A 21465-nucleotide genomic window follows, 5' to 3' on the forward strand; every position below is an offset into this window, starting at 1 on the left:
CAATGTACGAGATAAATGAGTGAAATTGAAATGATTACAGCAGGAAAAAAACGTATGTATTACACCATGTTTTATGTTTAGATTGACTTGTTCTTAGCTTCCAATTTCTGTAAATTATGATTCATGCACATTTTGTTTTAGCATACAGTTTTTTTTTTTCATTCGTGCTCTGCTGCATTTGTTGTTTCCATTAATTTTCACTCTCTGATACGAAACGGAATGCAGATGAAATAAAAATAAATACGAATATCTTTGAAAGATTTGTATAAATGAGCTTGAAAACTGTGGTCAAATTTCACTTGACGCAGTGCAAAAAGTGGTAAAAAGCGGAAAAAAGGTAACGAATCCAATCGACAATCGCAATAAATACGTTTTGCGCATTTTTCGAGGCGAACGAAAAATGTGAGATGTGGAGAGAAAAGGCAAATTAAGCTCAAAACACTCACCGTACCGGATAATATAGCAATGATACACATGGTCAGAGCAAAATAAGACGAAGAACAAGAAAAAAAAAAAAACCAACAACGCGTATGGAACTATATGTTTAAGAGGCGGCTTTTCCAAAAAGATCCCCTGCTGAAATTAACCAACGCTTTTGATTAAACAACATTCATTCAGTGAAGAGAAGAGAAAAAAATGAGCCAACGACGATGAATATAATTTGCTCTTTCACAATATGATCATCGCGATGTTGAAGAAAAGTCCATCGATTTTTTTTGTTTCGTTTATTTTTCATTTCGAATTATATAAAATACATCACGTTTAACACAAGTAATTAAACTTTCAAATGCCTTTTTTCCATTCGATTTTCAATCACAAACAGAAGTTGAGCAAAATATATTGGTTTTTTCTTGGTGGATTCAGAAAAGAGAGAAAAAAGTCGTCGAAACAAGGGTTTCGTGGCGTTGACTGAACAATCAAGCGGCGGCAAAAGCGAAGAAGAAGAAGGAACAACACAAAAAAGGAGCTGAATAATTAATTACGAATTTAACCAAGAATATCGAAATAAATTATTAACAAATTAACAATATCTACATTCATAATATTTTTAATAAGCTCCAAATCAGAAATATCAAACAAGCGACCAGAACGAAATGAAATTATCGAATAACGATGATCAGCATGTTAATTTTTTTTATTTCATTTGTCGTATCGTTCTCATGGATGCCATTCAGCCAAAAGTGCGCGATCATGAGACACAATTCTTTGTTTGCATTTCATCTCTCTCTCTCTCTCTTTCTCTCTGCCTCTCTGCGTTCTTATTAACAGATTATGTGTTGAGTCGTTTTTTTTTAATTCATACAGTTTTGGATTCTTCAAGCACACCGCATTATTCAAACACAAAAAAAACACTGCATATTATAGACATAAATAAGACACATTTCGCTTTTTGTAGATTAAAGCGTGCTGTGAATTTTTTTCATCCATAGAACATATACATCAAATTAAAGGTAATATTATATCTATTTAATGACAATGATCATTCTTCATGTGTATCGATGTCCAAAATTGGCATCGAATCCTTTACAATCATGTTCGACACATTTGCAAAAGAGGGTAAGCAAACCGAACCGATCGTTTGACGTATTAAATTGATTGTGCGCGCCATTGCTGTGGTAGGAAGCATCGGCGTGCCCAAAAATCATGCTCTACCATGATGTGGCATGAACGAAACAATAAAAAAAATAGCGTCGCCGTGCATGATGAACTTGATATTCTGAAACCGATGACAGTTTTTGGAATTGTTTTTGATTAATGTCTTCCGTAAAAGAGTCAAAACACAAAATACATAAATAATAACATGAAAATTTAGTGGTTTTTCAATGTTGTATCGCATTTTGTATAAAACAAAAAAAAATCTCCAATCTCATATGTATTTATTTCGATTGTGTGTCCCACACGCACGCACGCACACACTCAATTTTTACAAATTTTAAAGGTTTTTGTGGTAAAAACAATGTTTCGCTGATGGTGCGTTGGAATACGATGTGCCATCCCAACTTGGTCACATTCATAATGCTTATGCAGCTCGCTTCCATTTGATTTAATCATTAATACACATGTTCGTCAGCTTTTTAGTGTCGGCATTTTTACTGTAACGCCAAACTGAAACACATGAAAAAGGCACGACAGAGTGAGGCAGAGAGAAAGAGATATAGACACCAGCACATATACACCGAAAACAAAACAAAACAAAAAAAAATTATTTATTTGGCTACAATCATTTATAATGACCAGTTTTATTCTTTTACGATTTTATGATTATTGCTCGTAGCAAGGCGTGGACATTTTTTCTCTCTGGTTATTGTTGTTGTTGATCCAGTAGATAGATCGATGTAGATAAAATCGAACCGCAGATGAAGTAGCCACATCTTTTGATAGAAACAAAAAGCTATTTAATCATAAATGGAAGATTGATGATGACCAGTCTTCGGATCGCCGCTTTAGTATAAAGTAATGGTTAAAACAACGATAAGCGGCAAGTGTTTGTGATACCTCGGTTGTAGATGGATAAATTCAAACAAACACGAACAACAGCACGGATAATAAACTTGTTCGAATTGTATGACTCTCTCGAAATCAAACGTTTTTTTTTGCTTCACAAAAACGTCGGTGCAGAAGTTTGTTCGATGCTTAATGATAATAATTTTTTTATGCATAATCTTTCACAAGTTGAACCAATAAAGAGAGAAAATATTTGAGGATCTGTATGAAACAGTATTCAGAGCAATTTATAGATAGTAATCTAAAAAGATAAATGTGTAGTAAGAAGCAAGAAGGCAGAAAAAATGCCACATTTGAAGTGCAAAATGACTGATATCTTAGAGTCATAAATGAGCTACACAGTTTCCAAAAAAGCGCCAACCTAATGAGGACTAATTAAAAACAAAACGTCTACTCATTTGCTCAAATACAAGCCATGGCATAGTTTATTTTCTCCATTTCGAAAAAAAGAAAAATTGGCTGTTCAAACACAAACTTGGCTACTGCAATAAAATTTATGACGGAATTTTCAAAATTTTTCTCACTTAATTGACATCAATTTAGCTGTTTTCCATTCCATCGTGCAATAAAACTTTTATCGAATGCGTTCGCACCGTGAAGCAATCGCACGTCTTTTGATTAAAACCATGGATATGTCGTAAAACTCAAACGAAAATACTTTTCGCATACAATTTTTTTCTTCGTGTTCGTCTTCTGTTGATAAGATGAAAAAAAAAGAAGCGAGGAAAACTTTGTACTGCACTTCAATGTTCGGTTTTACTTTTCCGCACACACCTAGTGTGAAAGGGGAAAGTATTGCAATAGGTCAAAATTTACGAAACCTCAAAAACATGTTTTCTGGACGTTTCTGAGGTCAGAGAACCCGAATCAGGCCGTTTTGAGCATGGTTGTTGTGGGTCGCTTCCACGTCGTACGTCGTACGTCGTACGTCGTACGTCGTACGTCGTACGTCGTACGTTGTCCGCCGTACGCAAAATTTGTCCATCGATTATCTCACCCCCCAGAAAAGTTATTTGAAATCTGACTTCACGGGATGATTGGGGGTCCCGAGGAATAGAAATCATCAGATTTTGAGCGACTTTGGTTGATGGAAAAAAATTCCATGCCTGGAGTGATACCTATGAAAAAGAGTCCAATTTTCGTCCAAAAGTCATACTTAATGTAGACTTAAACACTAAAAAATATGTATTGGGGGGTTTTTTGGCACGAGAAAACCGAATCCGAGGTTATTTTTGAGATACAATCAATTTTTGATGCAGTTTCCTCAAAAAAATCACAAAGAATTTGGATTTTTATATGGGAGCCATGCCTGTATGCTACCTTAATGACGTGAAACTTTGCACAGACTATTTTTTACACAAAAATATAACATTCTGAAAATTTGAAGAGATTTCAATTAAAATTAGGGGTACCTCCCATACAACATTTTCAATTGGCTCAAAAACGAATATTTTGTATGGGAGGTACTCTTAATTTTAGTTGAAATTTCTCCAAACCCTCCGAATGTTATTTGTAAAAAAAATAACCTGCGCAAAGTTTAACGCCATTAAGGTAGTATACAGACATGGCTCCCATACAAAAATCCAAATTTTTTGTGACTTTAGTTATGAAAAGTGTTTCAAAAATAATTTTTATGGCAAAATTAACATCAGATATATTTTTATAGTATTTTGTTAGAAAATAGAATACTTTCAAATGGTTTCATCATGAAAGTGTGAAAAATCTTTTCTCGGGTACTTCTGCTATTAAATTAAAGAATATTTTGTTGCCAAAGTTGAAACATATTTTTTGGTCTCGAACTTTACGCCGCTTGAAAGGCTTGAAAAATCGAAAAAATATTATTTTGAACTTTCTTAATAAAATACGCAACTACCACCGTGCGGAAAAGTTCGTCTTACTCCCGTAAGACTCTTTATTTTTTATTATGACAGCACAATTATCATAAAATGTTCAAGTCAAACTCTCATCATCGGAGAAGTAGTTGATCTCATAATCTTATTAGATTGATACAAATTTCCGTGGGAGAAAGTCGGTGGTATAGTACCATTTATTGACTTACTTGAAGATCAAAATATTTATTTAAGTGTAACTTTGTGTTCGCGAGAGTGGCAGCAACAACAAGAAAATCATCATGAATACATAATGCGAAGACAAACAATAATAATCATCAATTTGCCGTAAAGCTCTTAGACAGCTACTTTCTCACAAAACTAAGTCGTAATCAACGAAATTAAAATCAGTCCTAGCGCACAGATTTTGTCTCTTCACATATCTACATGATGCGGAGAGCAAGCCCTTCCATCCACCAAGTCCATTACTTTTGATTATTATTTTAATCATTTTAAAATGAGAAAATATGAAAATAACGATATGAAATGAAATGGAGAACAAAGGGAAAAATAAATAAGATGAAAAGTGGTGTAACAGCACGAGAGAAAAAAAAATGTAATATGTGTGTAATGAATACGACAAAAATTATATTGAACATTGCATGAACGATTGAATGTGTGTTTGTGGGCTTGACGGCGCATATCTGTATATCGACACAATAATAATGTAATAGTCGAAAATCGTATTTCCAAAGAATCACAAAAGAAAATAGCGCATTTTTTTTTTTGGTCACAAAGCGCATGTAAACAGCACTGGAAAAGCGAGCGAGAGATATTGGCCGAAAGAGGCAGCAAGCACGAGAGAAACGAAAACAAGAGATACATAAAGAAAAAATAAACCGAAAAAAATGAATATGAGAATTACACAGCGCCTGCGGCAAATAATGTAAAGTCAAAATGTGAAAAGATCGATCTTACGGATTAAAGAAGTCGGTACACACAACCACAGCACATACACACATATTGCATGAATTCACGTACGCTCTTGTTTGTTGGAATGTGATTTTAAAGCGAACTAGCGTGAGATATTACTTATTATTGTTCATGTATATTTGTATGGTTCGGTTGTTGTACGCTTGTTGCGTTCCATCGGCGAAATATCAACCGTAACCGTGGGAATTGAACAGTAGTTGTTTAACGTTAAATTGCTGTGGCAAGGCGGAGTTATGAACTTATTGCCTTTGCATTCGGAAATTTCATTCCGTTCTTCACAATTTTTGAGTAAATTTTTGGTGTGCTTATGCAAAGATTTCTTTTCTACCCGGTGCTTTGTTTGTTGTTGCAAAGTCTTTGCACTCGAAAATTGCTGAAACGAATATCTCCCTCTCTCTCTCTCGCCCGTTCGCTCGTCTTCACTCGCAAGATGCTCTCCTTTGATGTACTTGTTCTTTCTGCTGAGATGGTATTCATTAATTTATTCATTCCATTGGTTGGATTGCGTGCAATGAGACCGAAATGGCAACAATGAATATTTATTAGCGAGTAAGTATTTACAAAAGAATATATATATTAAGATATAAAATAAATATGGGCATTCTTGTGATTTTTCACGTGCAATATTGCTTGCTATTGTTTTCTTCAGCCTTTTGTCATGGCTTTTAGGTAGATGGAAAACCGATGAAGCCCCGATGAATAAGAAGAGGCATGAAGAGAGAGAGAAAAGAAGAAAAAAAAGTCATACAGATTCGTGCTTCAATCGTTCGGTGTTCAATGTGTACAAAACCCCACCTTAATTATTCAAGTATTGAATATTACCTTCCAATAATATGCGGTAAACTTATCAATGATCGTGAATCAATGAAAGCTAAAGAAACGAAATAAAAGAAAAATCAAACGCTCAATCCATGCGTTGTTCCCTTCTCACGAACTCGAAGACAAGCAAGAAAAACATGATCAACAATGAACGCAATACAATAACAACAACTAGAGATAAAATGTGATAAAATTAAATTTTCCAATACTTCAAGTCAGTTAGTCATTTTATGTGTGCGTTTTTGTGTGTATGTGTATTTGTGTCAGCGATGACGCGGTCTGAACAATTCATTCTCAATCATCAATTTGTTGTTGTTCGTTTCGGTTTTCCATTCATCGTTGCTTTTCTTGATGTCACCGCCTGTGTGACGTGCGCATACAGCACACACAAACACACCGAATTCGTATGTAATTTATTTCGTGTATTGAACGTTTGCCGAAAGTATGTGCGCGCATCGACACAATCCCGAGATAGACTCATCACACCACACACAGACTTGCCCCGAAAAAATGAGAGAGAGACATAACGTCCGATAGACGATGACGACGGCACATAAATGATAAAAAAAAGAATTACATGTATCACACAATCCCATCGGTTTTGTACAAATCAAATGCAGTGAACGCCGTATTAAAATAGAGAGATCTTCAAAAAGTTCTTCTTCAGACCATTTCACACAAACTTGTTAGCGAATAGCACTCTATCATTTTCGTTCACCTCTCTTCGTAGCTATTATTTTATTGAAAATAAATTAGTCAATCGATCGAACATAATATAATGGCAATGAAAAATCTATCGACGATGTTGGTGCGGCAATCAAGTTTAAGGCAAATCATTCATTTGGCTTTCTGTCTCCGTCCGTCTCTCTCTCTCTCACACTCTCTATCTGTGGCATGGGAATTTCGCTACAGGCTTCTTGTTTTTGAGCTAATCAACGCTTGTGCATCTCTAAAAACGACAAACTTATTGAAAAAATCTTCAAAGACTCTTGTCTTTTTTGCTCTCAAAATTTATGCAGTCTTAATAGCATCCACGGCTCATAAAAAACATGTCGTTTTCGGAATTATTTTTTTTTTTCGACATTCATAACATCATTCTTCCTGGTTGTTTGCATTGAATAAAACTGCATAAATCCATTTGTAATTAGGGGAATGTTTCATTTTTTTTTCTGCTGCTCTGCTGGGTGTTGAGATCCGTTTTTCTCACTGCGGTCATTTTTTTTGTTGGGTGTGCTGTGCGAACCGAATGTTAAGATAAATGTTAAGACAACTGAATTGCTTCCTCAGTTTCAACGTTTTGTTGTTTAAATCGTACGGGCACACCAAAGTGGGCCGGTCGCAAAACGTACGATTTCAAAAGCATATGAGTTATCATCATAATTATCCTTTAAGGCAAATGAAACAAAACAAAAAAAAATTACACGAAACAAAAAATTATACCAAAAGATGAAATGCCGATTTGAAATGAGCTAATGTGCAGAAGCAGAATTCACTTTGAACTTTTCGCAAGTCGGCAGTTGATATGGCCAGTTTTAGCGCCTATGTTTTAATTTAGTCTTTTTTTTGTTTGGGTTTCTTTTTGTTTTTTTAATGATATTTTATATTTTCTCAAAACCATTTGTAATGCGTTTTCGTGCGTTTAACAGCCCCGAAAAATAAGAACACGATGACTTCCTCTCAGACATTGTATTGTTTTATTTATGTAGTAACAACCATAAAATTGCACATTTTGTTGTTTTTTTTTTCTCGGCGTTTGGTGTTGACGGTGAAATCGTCTAACCACTTGTTATATAACTAAAAAGTTTTAACACATTGATTATAGTTGGTGTTTATGGTTGGTTTTGGGACTGTCCTATGAACACAAAACCAAAAAACATTACAATTATTGAAAAGAATAAGAAAGATAAACGCCAAAGTCAATATAAAAATGTTTCTGTTTACTTATTAAACCTACCGCAATTCAATTTATGATAATATTTTGCGGCGCTCGATTTTTTCTTCTTCTCTTTAAGCCAATAGAAAGAAAAACACGTTCGAAGGTGTGTTTTGACTCGTTTTATTTTGAAAATTGATTGACCGAAAACGGTTTCTTTCATTTCAAAAGATACATTTCGTTTCGGTATAGGCGAATGAAAATAGTGTTTGTTGTCTGCTAATAAAAGATTTTTATGAATGAGACCACTTGACGTTCCAAAAATAATAATATTGCTGATAAAATGTTAAGTATTTCGGCGACTTTGATTCTTATCTATTCCTGCCATTAATTTCAGACAAAAATGAAAATGTGTATCATTTTTATCATACCGATGAGCCGTTGCATTCCACCGAATTCCAAACAATCCTTTGCCTAAATTCTCAAATGATCCCAAGCAAATAAAGATTATACTTTCGTGGGAAGAAACCAAAAAAATGCTACCTCGCATGATAAGGAAAAAAATATTGAATTGCCGTCAATTCAAATTAAAACAACAAGCTTTTTGATCGTAATCTCCGTGGTATGACGTGAAAAAATCTTGTGAATTCACGTTCGAATGTGAACCATTCACAATATGTGTTGAACAATTCAAAATTTCCCGGTCGTTGCGTTGTGAATATGTTACATGGGACGAAGTGTCAAAGCATATGACAAGAGTCCACATCGGGGCACACTGTACGACAATGACAAGTGGCTGAGAAAGAGAAAAAAAAAGTCGAATTAGAGCGAAATTTTGCATTTGTTTGACCTAAGAAGACAGTCGTAAGGTCGCTACAACACACTGCTTTTGGCAGGCAGCTCGTCAAGTTTTGTATTTTATTTTCGCTTCACACGATTCAAACTTTGAATTCCAACATAGTCCGTGTATTTAATTAAATATACACTATAAAAAGTTTACCAAATTCAATTTGATTTCCGTCGATTGTAAAACGAATTCCGAAGAAAAATGTTGCGAACGATTGTTGCACGAAACGAAAATCTTCTCCGTGGCTCAGTGAAAAAGGCCATCAAATTGAATACGGTTCGTGGTCTAAGCTACCGATGTGTCGAACGACTTTCAGCACACAGGTGAGAGGCATTTTTTGCAATCAACACAGTTCTGGTGATTCGGTTCAGTTCAGTTGAAGGGAATTAAAATTTCACTGAGAAAATGAAAATTGCATAGCTTTGAGGTTATGAGTGATTGTGTAATCAAAATCAGAAGTACAGTGCAGTGTGTAAACGTCAGAAATTTGTCGTGCTTTTTTCGCTTTATATATATTGCATATGTACATACGAGAGAATCGAAAATGACGTTCCAAATGATGATTGTATGGGGTTTAAAAAATTCATGCACTGTATTGGGCTCTCTCTCTTTCTCTTTCTCTCTCGTACAACTCTATGGCAATCGTAGTTGTTTATCTAGTTGATGACGTAAATCATGTTAAGGCGCCTGTGAAACGTTGACGTTCAAACACATGTGATTCTCTCAATTGATCGATTGAATTGTCAGAATCGTTTTGCAATATATCTATCGGGTGGAGATGGTGCAAATGAAAAAAAAATCTCAGTTTTTTGAACTCTTATTGAACTCGTCGTAAATTGTGAACTATGATTTAAAAAATGACTATGACATTGTATATACCATTCATAATACGACAGATACTGAATTGAATTTTATGTATCAGAAGCCACATAACGTAAAATCAATCTTCAGTTTAAATGAAAACTATATAATTAAACAAGCGATTGCCTTTTAAATTTTACTGAACATTAATTTCCCATTGAATCGTTCAATGCAACGCAGTCATTAACTTTGTCGAACGATTCGTATGCGAGTCATTTATATTTCACCTTGGCAACTATAAGTGATTATGTAAAACATTATGCCGTATATATTCTTATCAGTTTAGAATTTGTGATGAGGAAAAGCGAATGACGTGATTTTTTTTTATTTCGTTCCAATTTTGTTCCATATAGAACTGCTTCAGGGATAAGTCAAAGTCGAAATCTGCAGCCATCAGTATGGAAGGTCGATTTTTGCCGTGGCTATTGCAGCAATCTTCCATCACATACCAGAGTTACATTGCCAGCATTGTCACCAACCATGGAAGCAGGCACAATTGTGAGCTGGGAGAAAAAAGAAGGCGACAAATTGAACGAAGGTACGTGTGAATTGTGTTTGACAACAAAATGTCCTTGACATCCATTCAATAACGCTATGAATGCATATGACCGAAGCGTGTGATAAGACGTGAGTGAAGTGATGCGTGCCTGTATGTATTCTTATCACCACATGAAGTCGTTGTGCGATATTTGTACGATCGAATCAACACTCTCATTGAACATCATTCATGTTGTTATGTAATCAAAATACGTGTTTTTTTCGATATGGGTGCGCAAAACAGGTGATTTGTTGGCGGAAATCGAAACGGACAAAGCGACCATGGGATTTGAAACACCGGAAGAAGGATACTTGGCCAAAATTATAATACAAGCCGGCGAAAAGGATGTACCAATTGGTAAACTGGTGTGCATCATTGTTGAAAACGAAGACGATGTCGCTGCATTCAAAGACTTCAAAGACACCGGTATGCATTCAATAAATATCTATCGCGTGAGAGAATTTTATTTACAAAGATAATTGTGTATTTTAGGTGCCCCTGCTGCAAAACCAGCCGCTGCCACCCCACCACCGGCCGCTGCTGCTCCACCAACACCAACTCCACCACCAGTTGCGGCTGCACCACCAACACCACAAGCCCCACGACCAATGACCGCTGTCGAACAACGTGGCCCACGAGTCTATGCTAGTCCAATGGCAAAACGTCTGGCCGAAGCACAACAATTGCGATTGGAAGGCCAAGGAAGCGGCGCTTACGGATCAATTACAAGCAAAGATCTTGACTCATTGTCAAGCGGAGCGGCTGCACCAGCACCGGTTTCAATGCCAGCGGGTGCTGCCTATGTCGATATCCCAGTATCAAATACACGCGCTATCATTGCCAAACGTTTGTTGGAATCGAAAGTCACAATTCCACATTACTACTTGACCGTTGATGTTAATGTGGACAAAGTAAGTTATTTTAATTTCTTTTATATTGAGGACTTATGTTAAACTAATTTTCAATTTAAAATGTTTAGCTATCAAAACTTCGCGCAGAATTCAACAAACAATTGGAAAAGGAAGGTGTTAAATTGTCATTCAATGACTTTGTTATTAAGGCTACCGCTTTGGCATCAAAGAAAGTGCCAGAAGCCAACTCATCATGGCACGGAAGCTTCATTCGACAGTAAGCATTTGAAATCGAAAACCGGTTTTCATAAATTATTAACGCAAATCTCTTCTATTTATAGATACGATTCCGTCGATTGTTCAGTTGCTGTTGCAACTGATAAGGGTTTGATTACACCAATTATTGCTCAAGCCGATCGCAAGGGATTAGTTGATATTAACAAATCGATAAAAGATTTGGCTGCCAGAGCCCGTGAAGGAAAATTGCAACCTCATGAGTTCCAAGGCGGTACCATCACGGTATCAAACCTCGGAATGTTCGGTAAGTTTTTTTTTTTGTTCATTTCGTTTGGTAATTAGTGTTTGATGGCCTTCAATCAATAACACAATTTTTTTTAAATTGTTTCTTTTTTGTTAGGCGTTACACACTTCTGCGCTGTCATCAATCCACCACAATCGTGTATTTTGGCCGTTGGTGGAACACAACAAAGAATTGTACCAGACAAAGATTCGGAGAAAGGATTCAAACAAAACGACTTTATTTCAGTTACATTAAGCTGTGATCATCGCACAGTCGATGGTGCTGTCGGTGCTCGTTGGTTGCAATGGTTCCAAAAATTCTTGGAAAACCCACACTCGATGCTTTTATAAATGCGCGACGTAAATATTGACATTTTAATGTAAAATAAATACACGAAAAAAATAAACACAAAACCAAACTGATCGTTCGAAAAATAAATATTTATTGTATTTAATTTTTGATCACGGTCAATTAGCCAATTAAATTAAAACCAGACGCATATGGTATAATTCATCTGTTACCGAATCTTTGAGCATCGCTTCAATATATCTTGTGTAAATAAAAAGAAATAGGCAATTACGTAATTGATGTATATTAACAACGAAAACATTTTTTTGTTTTGACATCGATGTTTCGCTGTCGCAAAATTCAAGAATTATATTTATTGTTTGTTGTACAAGATCTTTTTTTTTTTTGTTTTTCATATTTGTTTTCTTCATTTGTAAAATGAATCGAATAAAATCCCAATGCCATCTTTAAAATGAACTAGGAATTATATTTCAAAATAAATGTCATTCACTGAAAATGCATATAATAAAATACGAACTATGTACAAATGGGTTTTGCTTTGAATTTTTTATTATTGTTTAAATTGATAAAAGTACAGGTGAAGGATGTGTAAAATTAAACTGACTGACTAACTGGCTAGTTTAAATAAATCTGTCCATAATTGTATATAATATTGTCCTGTTCAATTTCATATAAAGCAACGATAATTGCTTCGTTCAAAATGTTTGCGAAAAAATGTTCTCTATTCGTTCGCGTTGGTATGGCTAATGGTACACCAGTAACCAATGGTGAATTGAAGTCACTGTACATATCAAATGCAAATGCACATCGATTGTGATGATCGTCCAAATCTATTCCATTGATGAAAGCACCAGCTAAATTTCTTCTCATTGCAAATCTCATCTTGTTTGCAATCACACGGCTACTTTCGATTAAAAAACCATGATCTTGTTTCATATTCATTGCAACTCCTACACCAAATTCAGAATTATAGGTAATCTTGTAATGCTTATATAGTATTTTGCTACAAATATAATTGCTATCGCATTCAGAGGAATGGACAAGTTCTAAATTCTGATCGAAGTGCATTTCAAGACCTTCAAAACGTGTTTCAATTAGAATTTTTGTTGGTGGCACTCCCAATTCGATTGACTTATCAATGACGTACTCAAGATCATGGATGTTACGATATTTCAACGCATCTTGGAAACTATTCGGCTGCTTATTGGCCGGCAATTGGAAATGTATAAAATTAAAATATTCTTCTATGGCCTTCTTCTATTAATCAAATGTGGTGGGACTGGATTCTTTGGATGACAACACTGTCAAGGTCAATAATAGCTGCCATTCATCAAGTTTTTCTTTGAGCTCCTTCAAAAACGCAGTGTGCCAATTAACACAGGCCAAGTAAGTGCAATGAAAACTATAAATTTATTGAAAATGAAACTAGAATCACTCGCAGCGAAATCAATGGAATTGGATATGTGAGATATTTTAAAAATTATTCAGTGGTTTGAAAGTAAAAAGCAAAAAAATATCTCAGATTTTAATTGTTGTATTATTAAGTGCTTATTTAAGTGCTTTTTTGTGAAATATCTGGGATATATATTTATCTAGTTTGATTATATGGTCAAAATAAAGCTAACTTACATATATTTCATGTGCAATCCATCAAATTTATGCTGCACGAGAAAATCGAAGGCTTTTTGAATAAAAATAGTACGTTTTTCTTGGTCTAGTTTGAAATAGTAGTCGTCAAATTGCTGGATTCCCAACGAGATCTATCCATTGAAAATTGGAGTTAAATTGATTTAAAATAACTTTTAAATAGTCTCACTTTACCTTCAAATGTGGATACATTTGTTGCAACTCTGTAGCATTCATATATAGTGTTGGTTCATATCTGCCGGTTTCATTATCCCAAGGAACTACACGCATTGAAAGAAAGACAGTTCTATTAATATTTGTTTACATAAATAAAGTGTATAAAGCTGACAGCGATAAACATAATAAATAAAAGAAAGATTTTTTAATATTTTTGTTTGATTAATTTCGAATACCATAAGCATAGTAAAAACAATGCGACATTATTGAAAATTGCTTCTCGTGAAATAAAACATACCCAAACTATCGTATGATAAAATGAGGTGCGTGCATAGACTTAATTCTGTCCTATCTCCTGCTTCTCTAGCATCCCATGGATCGGCGAGACACATGACCACTTTGCCATGGTATGGACCTAATATCAATTATAATTATACTAATTAATCCACTCCGATACTTTAACAGATTAAGGGGGTGTCTTTTCGCAGACATACACTTCATGCAAGTTTTCAATTCATTAATGCATTCAATTCATCTGCTAAAATATTAAATGTTGTAAGATAATTAAACATTTTTATTTTGTTTCACGTTAATCCTTCGTTCGATTTATCAATTCAGTTAATTTAAATACTGAATTATTGGAAATAAAACTAAATTTTAGTACGGCGTTGCGTAAATATTTTTGCACTAATGTACAAAATCACATTCCATTGTAAGATTTAAAAAAAAAACGAATACCAGTGGTCGTGGCGGCTGCCATAATACTTGTAACGGACAGCAGTAAAATCAAACGCATCATTATTGCATTTGTGAAAAGATTAGAAGAGCTGGAATATTTAATTGATTTACTCTTTAAAAAAAAAATATTTTGATTGGCTTTCAAAAGCTGCTCAAGCACTCACATCTTACTGTTAGACCGGGGTTTTGACACAAAAACACAAAATACAAGCACATGCATGTCTGTACTTTGTATACTCTTCTTGCTTTGCGTCTTATTCATAATTTCCCTTTTTCATCTTTCTGCTATGTAGCTGGCATAGCAGCCTTTGCCAAAATGTATGCAAATTGATGGAAAGGGGAATAAAGAATAAGATGCAAAGCAGGATCGTGTTTTCGTAACTGAAGTACGGTGTCAAAACCTGGGACGAACAGTGCAATTTGAGTGCTTGCATAATTTAATTTCAATTCACAAATATTTTCACTCTCGATAGTTCGCACACAAGCTCTAAAATGTAACTAAATTCCAAATATCCAGCCAAAATGGATGATAGCAAATCTTTACGAGGTTGAAATATATTAGAAAAGGACCAATATATAGAATACCAAGTTCTTTTTTGTGTGAGGTAGTTTGTCTTACATTTCCTTTGTAATTCAATATAGTTACAAAAAACATTTACGACTGGGCGATCATTTGGGCAAATAATAATGGAAATAATGCAGATGCCAGCAGCAGAACGCAGTAGAATAAGACAATAAAACGAAAATAAAATAGCAACAGTGGACTGTGTTTTGTATTTTGTATCGAACTTAACCTTACCTATATATATTGCTTAAAGATGAATAAAAACAATGAAAACCAGTGTGAACATCTTACATATTTTGCTCACAATGTTGAAATTTCTGTATTTTTTCCATTCTTTCGGACTTCGAAATTTTTTTTCTACTAGATTTTTTGTGTATAATCTTCACTTTTTTCTTTATTATCCCATGCCAAATGAAATAGATAAAAACAGAGTCAAAAAGTAAGAAATATTGCAGTAAATATACTGAATGTAATGGTTCATGATTTTGAGCAAAATTAGATATTTATTAACTACCGTGAACGTAACGCAATTACGTAAATTAGAAATGATATTTCAAACTGAAAATGTCATTCACAGAAAATGCATATAATAAAATATGAAATATTTTTTTCCTTTGAGCTTTATATTATTTGGTTTAGATATTAAAATCGTATCTCCACTTAAAATTAATCATGCACAAAAAATCGTGGAAAAATCTCGATTTCAAATTCTTTTTATATATTTTCGAAAATGATTATAATTATCGAGCAAAGGGACAACAATAAACGATCATTCTATTTAAGTGTTCAAATTATATCTGCTATATAAAGCCTGACAAACGAATTTGCTTCATAAGTAGTTCCAATTTCAAACGTTGAAAGTGAAATAGAGTGTCTAAAAAATAATAAAGATCACAAAATTCCATCATGATTGCAAAGGAATTTGTTCGAATAAGTTTTATCGTCGTTTTACTCGCAATAACAGCACCCGTTCAATCTATCGTTAGTTTGCGATTTATTCGAATTGAATATCAAATAATAAATTTGTCTTGAAAAAACGATGAACAATAATTTTTGTTTCAGAAAGTGAATATTACCAAATTTGGAAATTGTGATATGCTGGATCCAAGCGAAAATATGGCACATTTCGTACGCATGAGTGATATTTCTTATGAATGCGATGCCGATGGCTATTGTGACACTATACATGCTAAATATAATATACCAACGATTAACACTGCGGATAAATTAGTAAAATATTATATTAAATTATAAAATGTCGATATCGCTGTTTAACAGAAGATCTCCAATATTTTAAGATGAACATTACCATGATGAGATGCAAAGCGAGTGGCAGTGAGCCGTGTGATGAAAATCCCGAACATTTTTATGAAATTTTGCATTGCGAACGGTTTCATAAAGACGAAAGCGGTCCATGGTTCATGATTTCAGATGGTATGCAAGCGGCCAAATGCGGCGAAATGACGGTAATAACTTTGAATACTAAAAAATGCTTCTTTTTTCTAGGGGGTAGACACCTATGAATCCAGTGTGAATTATTTGATTTCTATGAAATCTTTGACTCTTGCGATTTCGGTGATTTCTCGATTCCAAACCTCAATATTGGACATAAAATACACTTATATACAAAGCTAATTTCACTGTGGTAGTGTGCGCCTATAGTAGAAGTCGCACACATAGTGTGTGTGCGGTACAATATACACAACATTTGACAGAAATCAAAGAAATCACAAAAATTGAATTCTGAGATTTCTGTGATTTTAATGATTTTTGTGATTTCTGTGAGTTTTGATTCCACGTGTCTACCCCCTAGTCTTTTTTACATTCAAAATGAACATATTACACTTTTACATAATAATTAAATATAATACAGGGGACTTTTGAATTGAAAAATGCAAAACTAAAGCCGGAATATCTGACAAATTATATGGTTCATGATGTTGATTTCCCGCGCCACCGAATGATCCATATGGTTCGTAAAGCTATCGAAGGAAGTGATGAGGTACCTATTCGGGCTTGCATTGACATGGAATTTAATATCATATTCCAATGACTTGGCACTCAATGTGTCAATGGGTTGCAATCAAGGTAATCGCATTGAAAAGCCAAATAGTTTCATGTGAAATAAAGCACTTCAATGTTATTTGTTTCAATTTGTTTTATTTATATTTCATTTCATTTCATGTCCTTGTCACTTTTCAATCTCTATCTTAGAAAAGATATGTAAAAAACATTTTGTTATATAGATCAACGTTATTTAAATTTGCTTTTAGTTGTATTTTTGTTGTTGTTGTTGCTGTTATAGTTTCGGATGTAATAATTAAATAATGGACTAAGTACTCGACTTAAAGTAATTATCGCATTCGATTCAACGTTTCTTTCACTACGTTGATGCCAAATGAACGAAAATGTTGAAAAAAGTAGGTTGCTTAGAATTGGTTCGCTCTAATCAACAGAACGATAAAGATAGATAGATGATGTCAGTTTGTTTTTATGTTTAAATACAACAAGTTTTAACGTTTTCCATTTATGTGGTGAACTTTCGTTTTTTTTTTTTGTTTTGGTGATGAAACTTTGGACACAAAGTGATACGTCGTATTTTGCCCAAAAACTAATAGCGGTGAATGACAAGTAAATTAAATTAATTCAATAGGGAAAGCAAAAAAGCCATTTATAAAGTGAGGTGGATTTAAATCGGGGCAATCACTTTGTGTCCAAATTTATACGATTCGTGCATGTTTGAGATGTATATTACGTAGGCCACTTGATTTTTGTCATTTTTTATGCGTCCAAATCATACACGTAAAGGACTTCACGGTTGTTAATGCCAGCCGTATTGATTTGAACCTCAGATGATTCGGTTTCAAGTGTTCGTTTGGGGAAGTTGGTCGCTATCGCAAACTGATCCGGTGACTGCGGATGACAAAAGACATATGTATGCAAATCCTGTATAAAGAAGAAACATAGAATTAAATGAATGTGAATGAACAATCAGCCAAATGATTTACATACTTTTAACATATCGGAGCGACGGAATCGTCGTTCAAGTCGTGTTCCATTTGGTAAAATGAATAACAACAATATGGCGTCAGAATCATTTGAATCCGGTTCAGCTGGCACTTCTAATGCTCGGTCAATCTTTTGTCGAGCGATGTCCTATTGAATATTTAACAAAAAACAAAAATATTTTACAAAATATTCGAAAAAAAAATGTCCGATTGAATGTTACCTCTTTCTGACGTTGTTTTTCCAAACGTTCAGCTTCTTCTTGCAATTGTTGCTGCAACAATCGTTCCTTTTCCAATTGTTTTAAACGTTCTTTTTCTTGATCAGCTCGGAGTGACAATTCGTAAGCTTCATCTTGCTGTTGTCTGAGATCTTGCACGAATTTTCTTTCGAAACTGTGAATTGAGATGAAAAAAACCAATTTAATTTAAATCACATCATCTAAATAAAGATGCAAACACCGTAAAAATGATAAAACATTGAAAGTTTTCTTACCGTTCATTCCGTTCCTGTGTCATCCAAATTTTGTTATCATTCACAACAGATTGAAGTCGTCTAACAAATTCGGTTGCTGAGCAATGGCCTTCCATACGTCCCATGATGACCATTTTATGCTCTCGCACACCAATAATAGTAACAGCTGGACACGATCGTACACTAATCGAATGTGATACCCGATAACCTTCTGGGGTTGAGATGTCGCATGCCCAAAATAGCATGCCATTGGTGTTAATGAATTCAAGTACCTCTGGATCTGCCAGAGTATTACGGCAGAAATTAGCCGTTTCGGAGCTACTTTCGGAATGTAAGTAAACGGCCAAAAATTTCAATTCGTGTTTTGCATCGTTCAACACCTGCGAATAGGTTCCTTGATAAAACACTGGATGGTTTGGATATTTTTCATTATAGTCTCGAATAAAATTTAATACGTCTGCTAATGGATCTGTAACAACTGCTGTAAATTTAGAAAAAAGTAAAAATTATAAATATATAAATGTCAATGGCAGCACGTCAATGAAACTTACTTCGATCATTTCCGCGTACAACTAAATCACGTAGTACTGACAAAATCGACGATAATGTATTATAGCAAAAGCTAAATACATAATTAAAGAAAAAACCTATGAAGCCAGTGAATCCGTGCGGTGGTACTGGTGCACGATTGTTAACAAACACTCGTTGTAAATAACGATCGTTAATTACTTGTGGTTCTCTATTATCTATTGACGATGCATAAATTGACGGTCGTCCCTCTCGCAAATTTAGCTGCTCTTGTATTGCCACTTCGAGATCCCATTGATGTCGATTCAATATTTCACGACACGCTATAATGTCATCAATACCAATCAAATCCTGGAATTGTAACACTTTTTCTGTTTGGTTCTGTGACAGGCCGTCGAGACCATCATTATCCATGTTTAAATCACAAAAAATTCCCTATCAAAAACAAAATCAATTCACAAATTAATGCCGAACGCAATAAATCCGATAAAATAAATGAAAATTCCCGTCAAATGTGACACATTGTATGTAATTGTCTTCAAAATGTGACGTCACATACCGAATGGAGTTTCTATTTAATTCTCTTTTTAACTCAAAATTCATACTTACTTTGGCCAAATGTATTTACAGAGAGCTGAACAGTTTTTGTTTTCCAACCTGTTCGTCACACAAATTTTACTGTACTGGATGTAAGGAGGGTAACTTCGAACAATTTCTGTAAATTAGCGTTTTGTCTTAGAGAAATTTGGTTCTTCTTTGTATCTAAAAAGGCGAAGACTAATGATGTGTTGCTGAAGTCAATCTATTATTGCCCATCTACTGTCAGATGTTTCCACAAATTAAACACTTTCAGTTGGTCACACTGCAGTGTGATGAAAGCGCGATTACAAATACAATTTTGATATGAATTGCGTATACATTTTTTACGAAATAAAATAAGACGCAAAATATTGTGGTATCATATTTCAAATGCCAAAATTCGATGTGGTGAAATTAATTCAAAGGGTTTTCTATTTGGTGTTTTTTTATGGAATATAATTCTATTTGTGAAATACAATTGACGTTCGCAAGAGACATCTGGCGGAGATTTTTGCATACGGCAGTGATATCAAAAGTGGAGACATTGCTGCTAACGATATCATTGATGATGTGACAGACATGAACATAAACAAAACAACAACAAAAAATAAATAAATATGTTCTTAATGACTTCAATGTTCTAATGTTTATGAACAAAGTCCAGCAACAGATTTTCACGACCAAAGTACAAAAATGTATGAAAATTTCACAATAATTTTGATTAAAAAACAGAAAACTTCGATCATTTTATATGTTTTCTATGTATGCCTTCCTTTATTACTTGATCTTCATGTTAATAAATTATGTTCCATATAAATACAAATATTTAAGCGCTACCGATTGGTTTCAAATGGAAAATGTCACAATGTTACAGAGAATCTTCAGATTACTTAAAATTTCGATGGACACTGACATGTTGATACAATGTAATATGACTAGAATTTCAAGTTTTATCAACTGAATCAAGACAGTTGAGCGATGAAGAACAAATCTCTGCATTGAAAATTTAACTAAAATAAACTATAACGTTAATCAGTCGTTGTTTAAAACTAAACATCCTAATCCGCCGAACAAATTAGTATGTTTTTGCTTCATATTAAAATATCCTTTGCTGCGCTGATATTAATCGGTGGAAGGTAAATGGCACGGATTTGCGAACGTAGTCTGGCAATTTCAGCGTCGTCTTTCTCTAAATCCCGAATCAATTGTTCGAACTGAATTAAACCCTCTCGAGTGGCTGGGAAACCGTAGTTTTTAATAATATCCATTTGAATTTGCATCAAAATCGGAAAGACTAAATGCATCATTTGCAACATTTCCTTTCCGGCTGCCGCTTTTGCTTCAGACAAACGCTTCGAATTATCCGGATGATTACACGTTTTTATGATGTCACCGAGAATCGTTTTACCCGCTTCGTTGTTAAAATTAGCAAAATACGACATTTTCACCGAGAAATTTTGAAAATTTTCACCAAATTTTATTTGTTTTCGATGCTGTTGTATTTCACACTGTTTACAGACCGAACACTGTCAACTTGAAATGTCAAATTGGTTTCATGTGTAAAATCTCCACAATGGATTTTTATTGTGAATGATATTAAATTTGCTATAAATTATTGCAAATGCGTATTTATTTTGTTTTTTTGGAGGGTGGGAAAGGGAGAAGTAATAATAATAATCTCATATGAGCAAATATGTAATTTTGTTGTTTTTTGAAACCAATTCCAACTGCCAAAAGTCACAATCGTGACTTTTTACATTTGATTCAATCGAAAATTACCGTTAATCCCAATCAAAGTTAATGTTTTTCTAGAATAATTCAAAAATA

The 21465-nt window shown here is 34.2% G+C and overlaps 5 protein-coding genes across 7 annotated transcripts; 2 read left to right on the forward strand and 3 right to left on the reverse strand.

Annotated features, from left to right (window-relative positions):
- Window positions 1–8869: 8869 nt before the first annotated feature.
- LOC116343309 (dihydrolipoyllysine-residue acetyltransferase component of pyruvate dehydrogenase complex, mitochondrial) lies at window positions 8870–12315 on the forward strand. Its single transcript, XM_031771300.1, has 7 exons — window positions 8870–9189; window positions 10081–10265; window positions 10509–10691; window positions 10758–11176; window positions 11245–11393; window positions 11458–11657; window positions 11754–12315. Exons 1-7 carry the CDS (start codon window positions 9068–9070, stop codon window positions 11984–11986), a joined length of 1491 nt encoding a protein of 496 aa, XP_031627160.1. The 5' UTR covers window positions 8870–9067; the 3' UTR covers window positions 11987–12315.
- Window positions 12316–12566: 251 nt separating this feature from the next.
- LOC116343420 (probable chitinase 2) lies at window positions 12567–15358 on the reverse strand. Of its 2 annotated transcripts, none has more exons than XM_031771451.1 (5): window positions 15286–15358; window positions 14047–14163; window positions 13767–13852; window positions 13575–13705; window positions 12567–13347 (listed from the first exon to the last, which is right to left on the reverse strand). In XM_031771451.1, the coding sequence occupies exons 2-5, from the start codon at window positions 14138–14140 to the stop codon at window positions 13206–13208; spliced, it is 453 nt and encodes a 150-aa protein (XP_031627311.1). In that variant the 5' UTR covers window positions 14141–14163; window positions 15286–15358; the 3' UTR covers window positions 12567–13205. The 2 variants fall into 2 exon arrangements, with proteins under 2 accessions (XP_031627311.1, XP_031627310.1); XM_031771450.1 differs by lacking the exon at window positions 15286–15358 and adding an exon at window positions 14487–14568.
- A 518-nt stretch (window positions 15359–15876) lies between these two features.
- Window positions 15877–17204, forward strand: LOC116343360. The gene is made up of 4 exons (XM_031771381.1): window positions 15877–16032; window positions 16114–16281; window positions 16350–16517; window positions 16925–17204. Exons 1-4 carry the CDS (start codon window positions 15958–15960, stop codon window positions 17102–17104), a joined length of 591 nt encoding a protein of 196 aa, XP_031627241.1. The 5' UTR covers window positions 15877–15957; the 3' UTR covers window positions 17105–17204.
- Window positions 17205–17577: 373 nt separating this feature from the next.
- LOC116343359 (FAS-associated factor 2) lies at window positions 17578–19872 on the reverse strand. Of its 2 annotated transcripts, none has more exons than XM_031771380.1 (6): window positions 19669–19872; window positions 19083–19494; window positions 18553–19009; window positions 18281–18452; window positions 18064–18207; window positions 17578–17997 (listed from the first exon to the last, which is right to left on the reverse strand). In XM_031771380.1, the coding sequence occupies exons 2-6, from the start codon at window positions 19471–19473 to the stop codon at window positions 17833–17835; spliced, it is 1329 nt and encodes a 442-aa protein (XP_031627240.1). In that variant the 5' UTR covers window positions 19474–19494; window positions 19669–19872; the 3' UTR covers window positions 17578–17832. The 2 variants fall into 2 exon arrangements, with proteins under 2 accessions (XP_031627240.1, XP_031627239.1); XM_031771379.1 differs by having other exon boundaries at window positions 18553–19012; window positions 19669–19871.
- A 503-nt stretch (window positions 19873–20375) lies between these two features.
- LOC116343329 (protein C10) lies at window positions 20376–21161 on the reverse strand. Its single transcript, XM_031771328.1, has one exon. It carries the CDS (start codon window positions 21078–21080, stop codon window positions 20730–20732), a length of 351 nt encoding a protein of 116 aa, XP_031627188.1. The 5' UTR covers window positions 21081–21161; the 3' UTR covers window positions 20376–20729.
- Between the last annotated feature and the right edge of the window lie 304 nt (window positions 21162–21465).

Source organism: Contarinia nasturtii, unplaced genomic scaffold, assembly GCF_009176525.2.
Source record: "Contarinia nasturtii isolate CC-2019 unplaced genomic scaffold, AAFC_CNas_1.1 Cnas_scaffold_993, whole genome shotgun sequence".
Taxonomy (NCBI): domain Eukaryota; kingdom Metazoa; phylum Arthropoda; class Insecta; order Diptera; family Cecidomyiidae; genus Contarinia; species Contarinia nasturtii.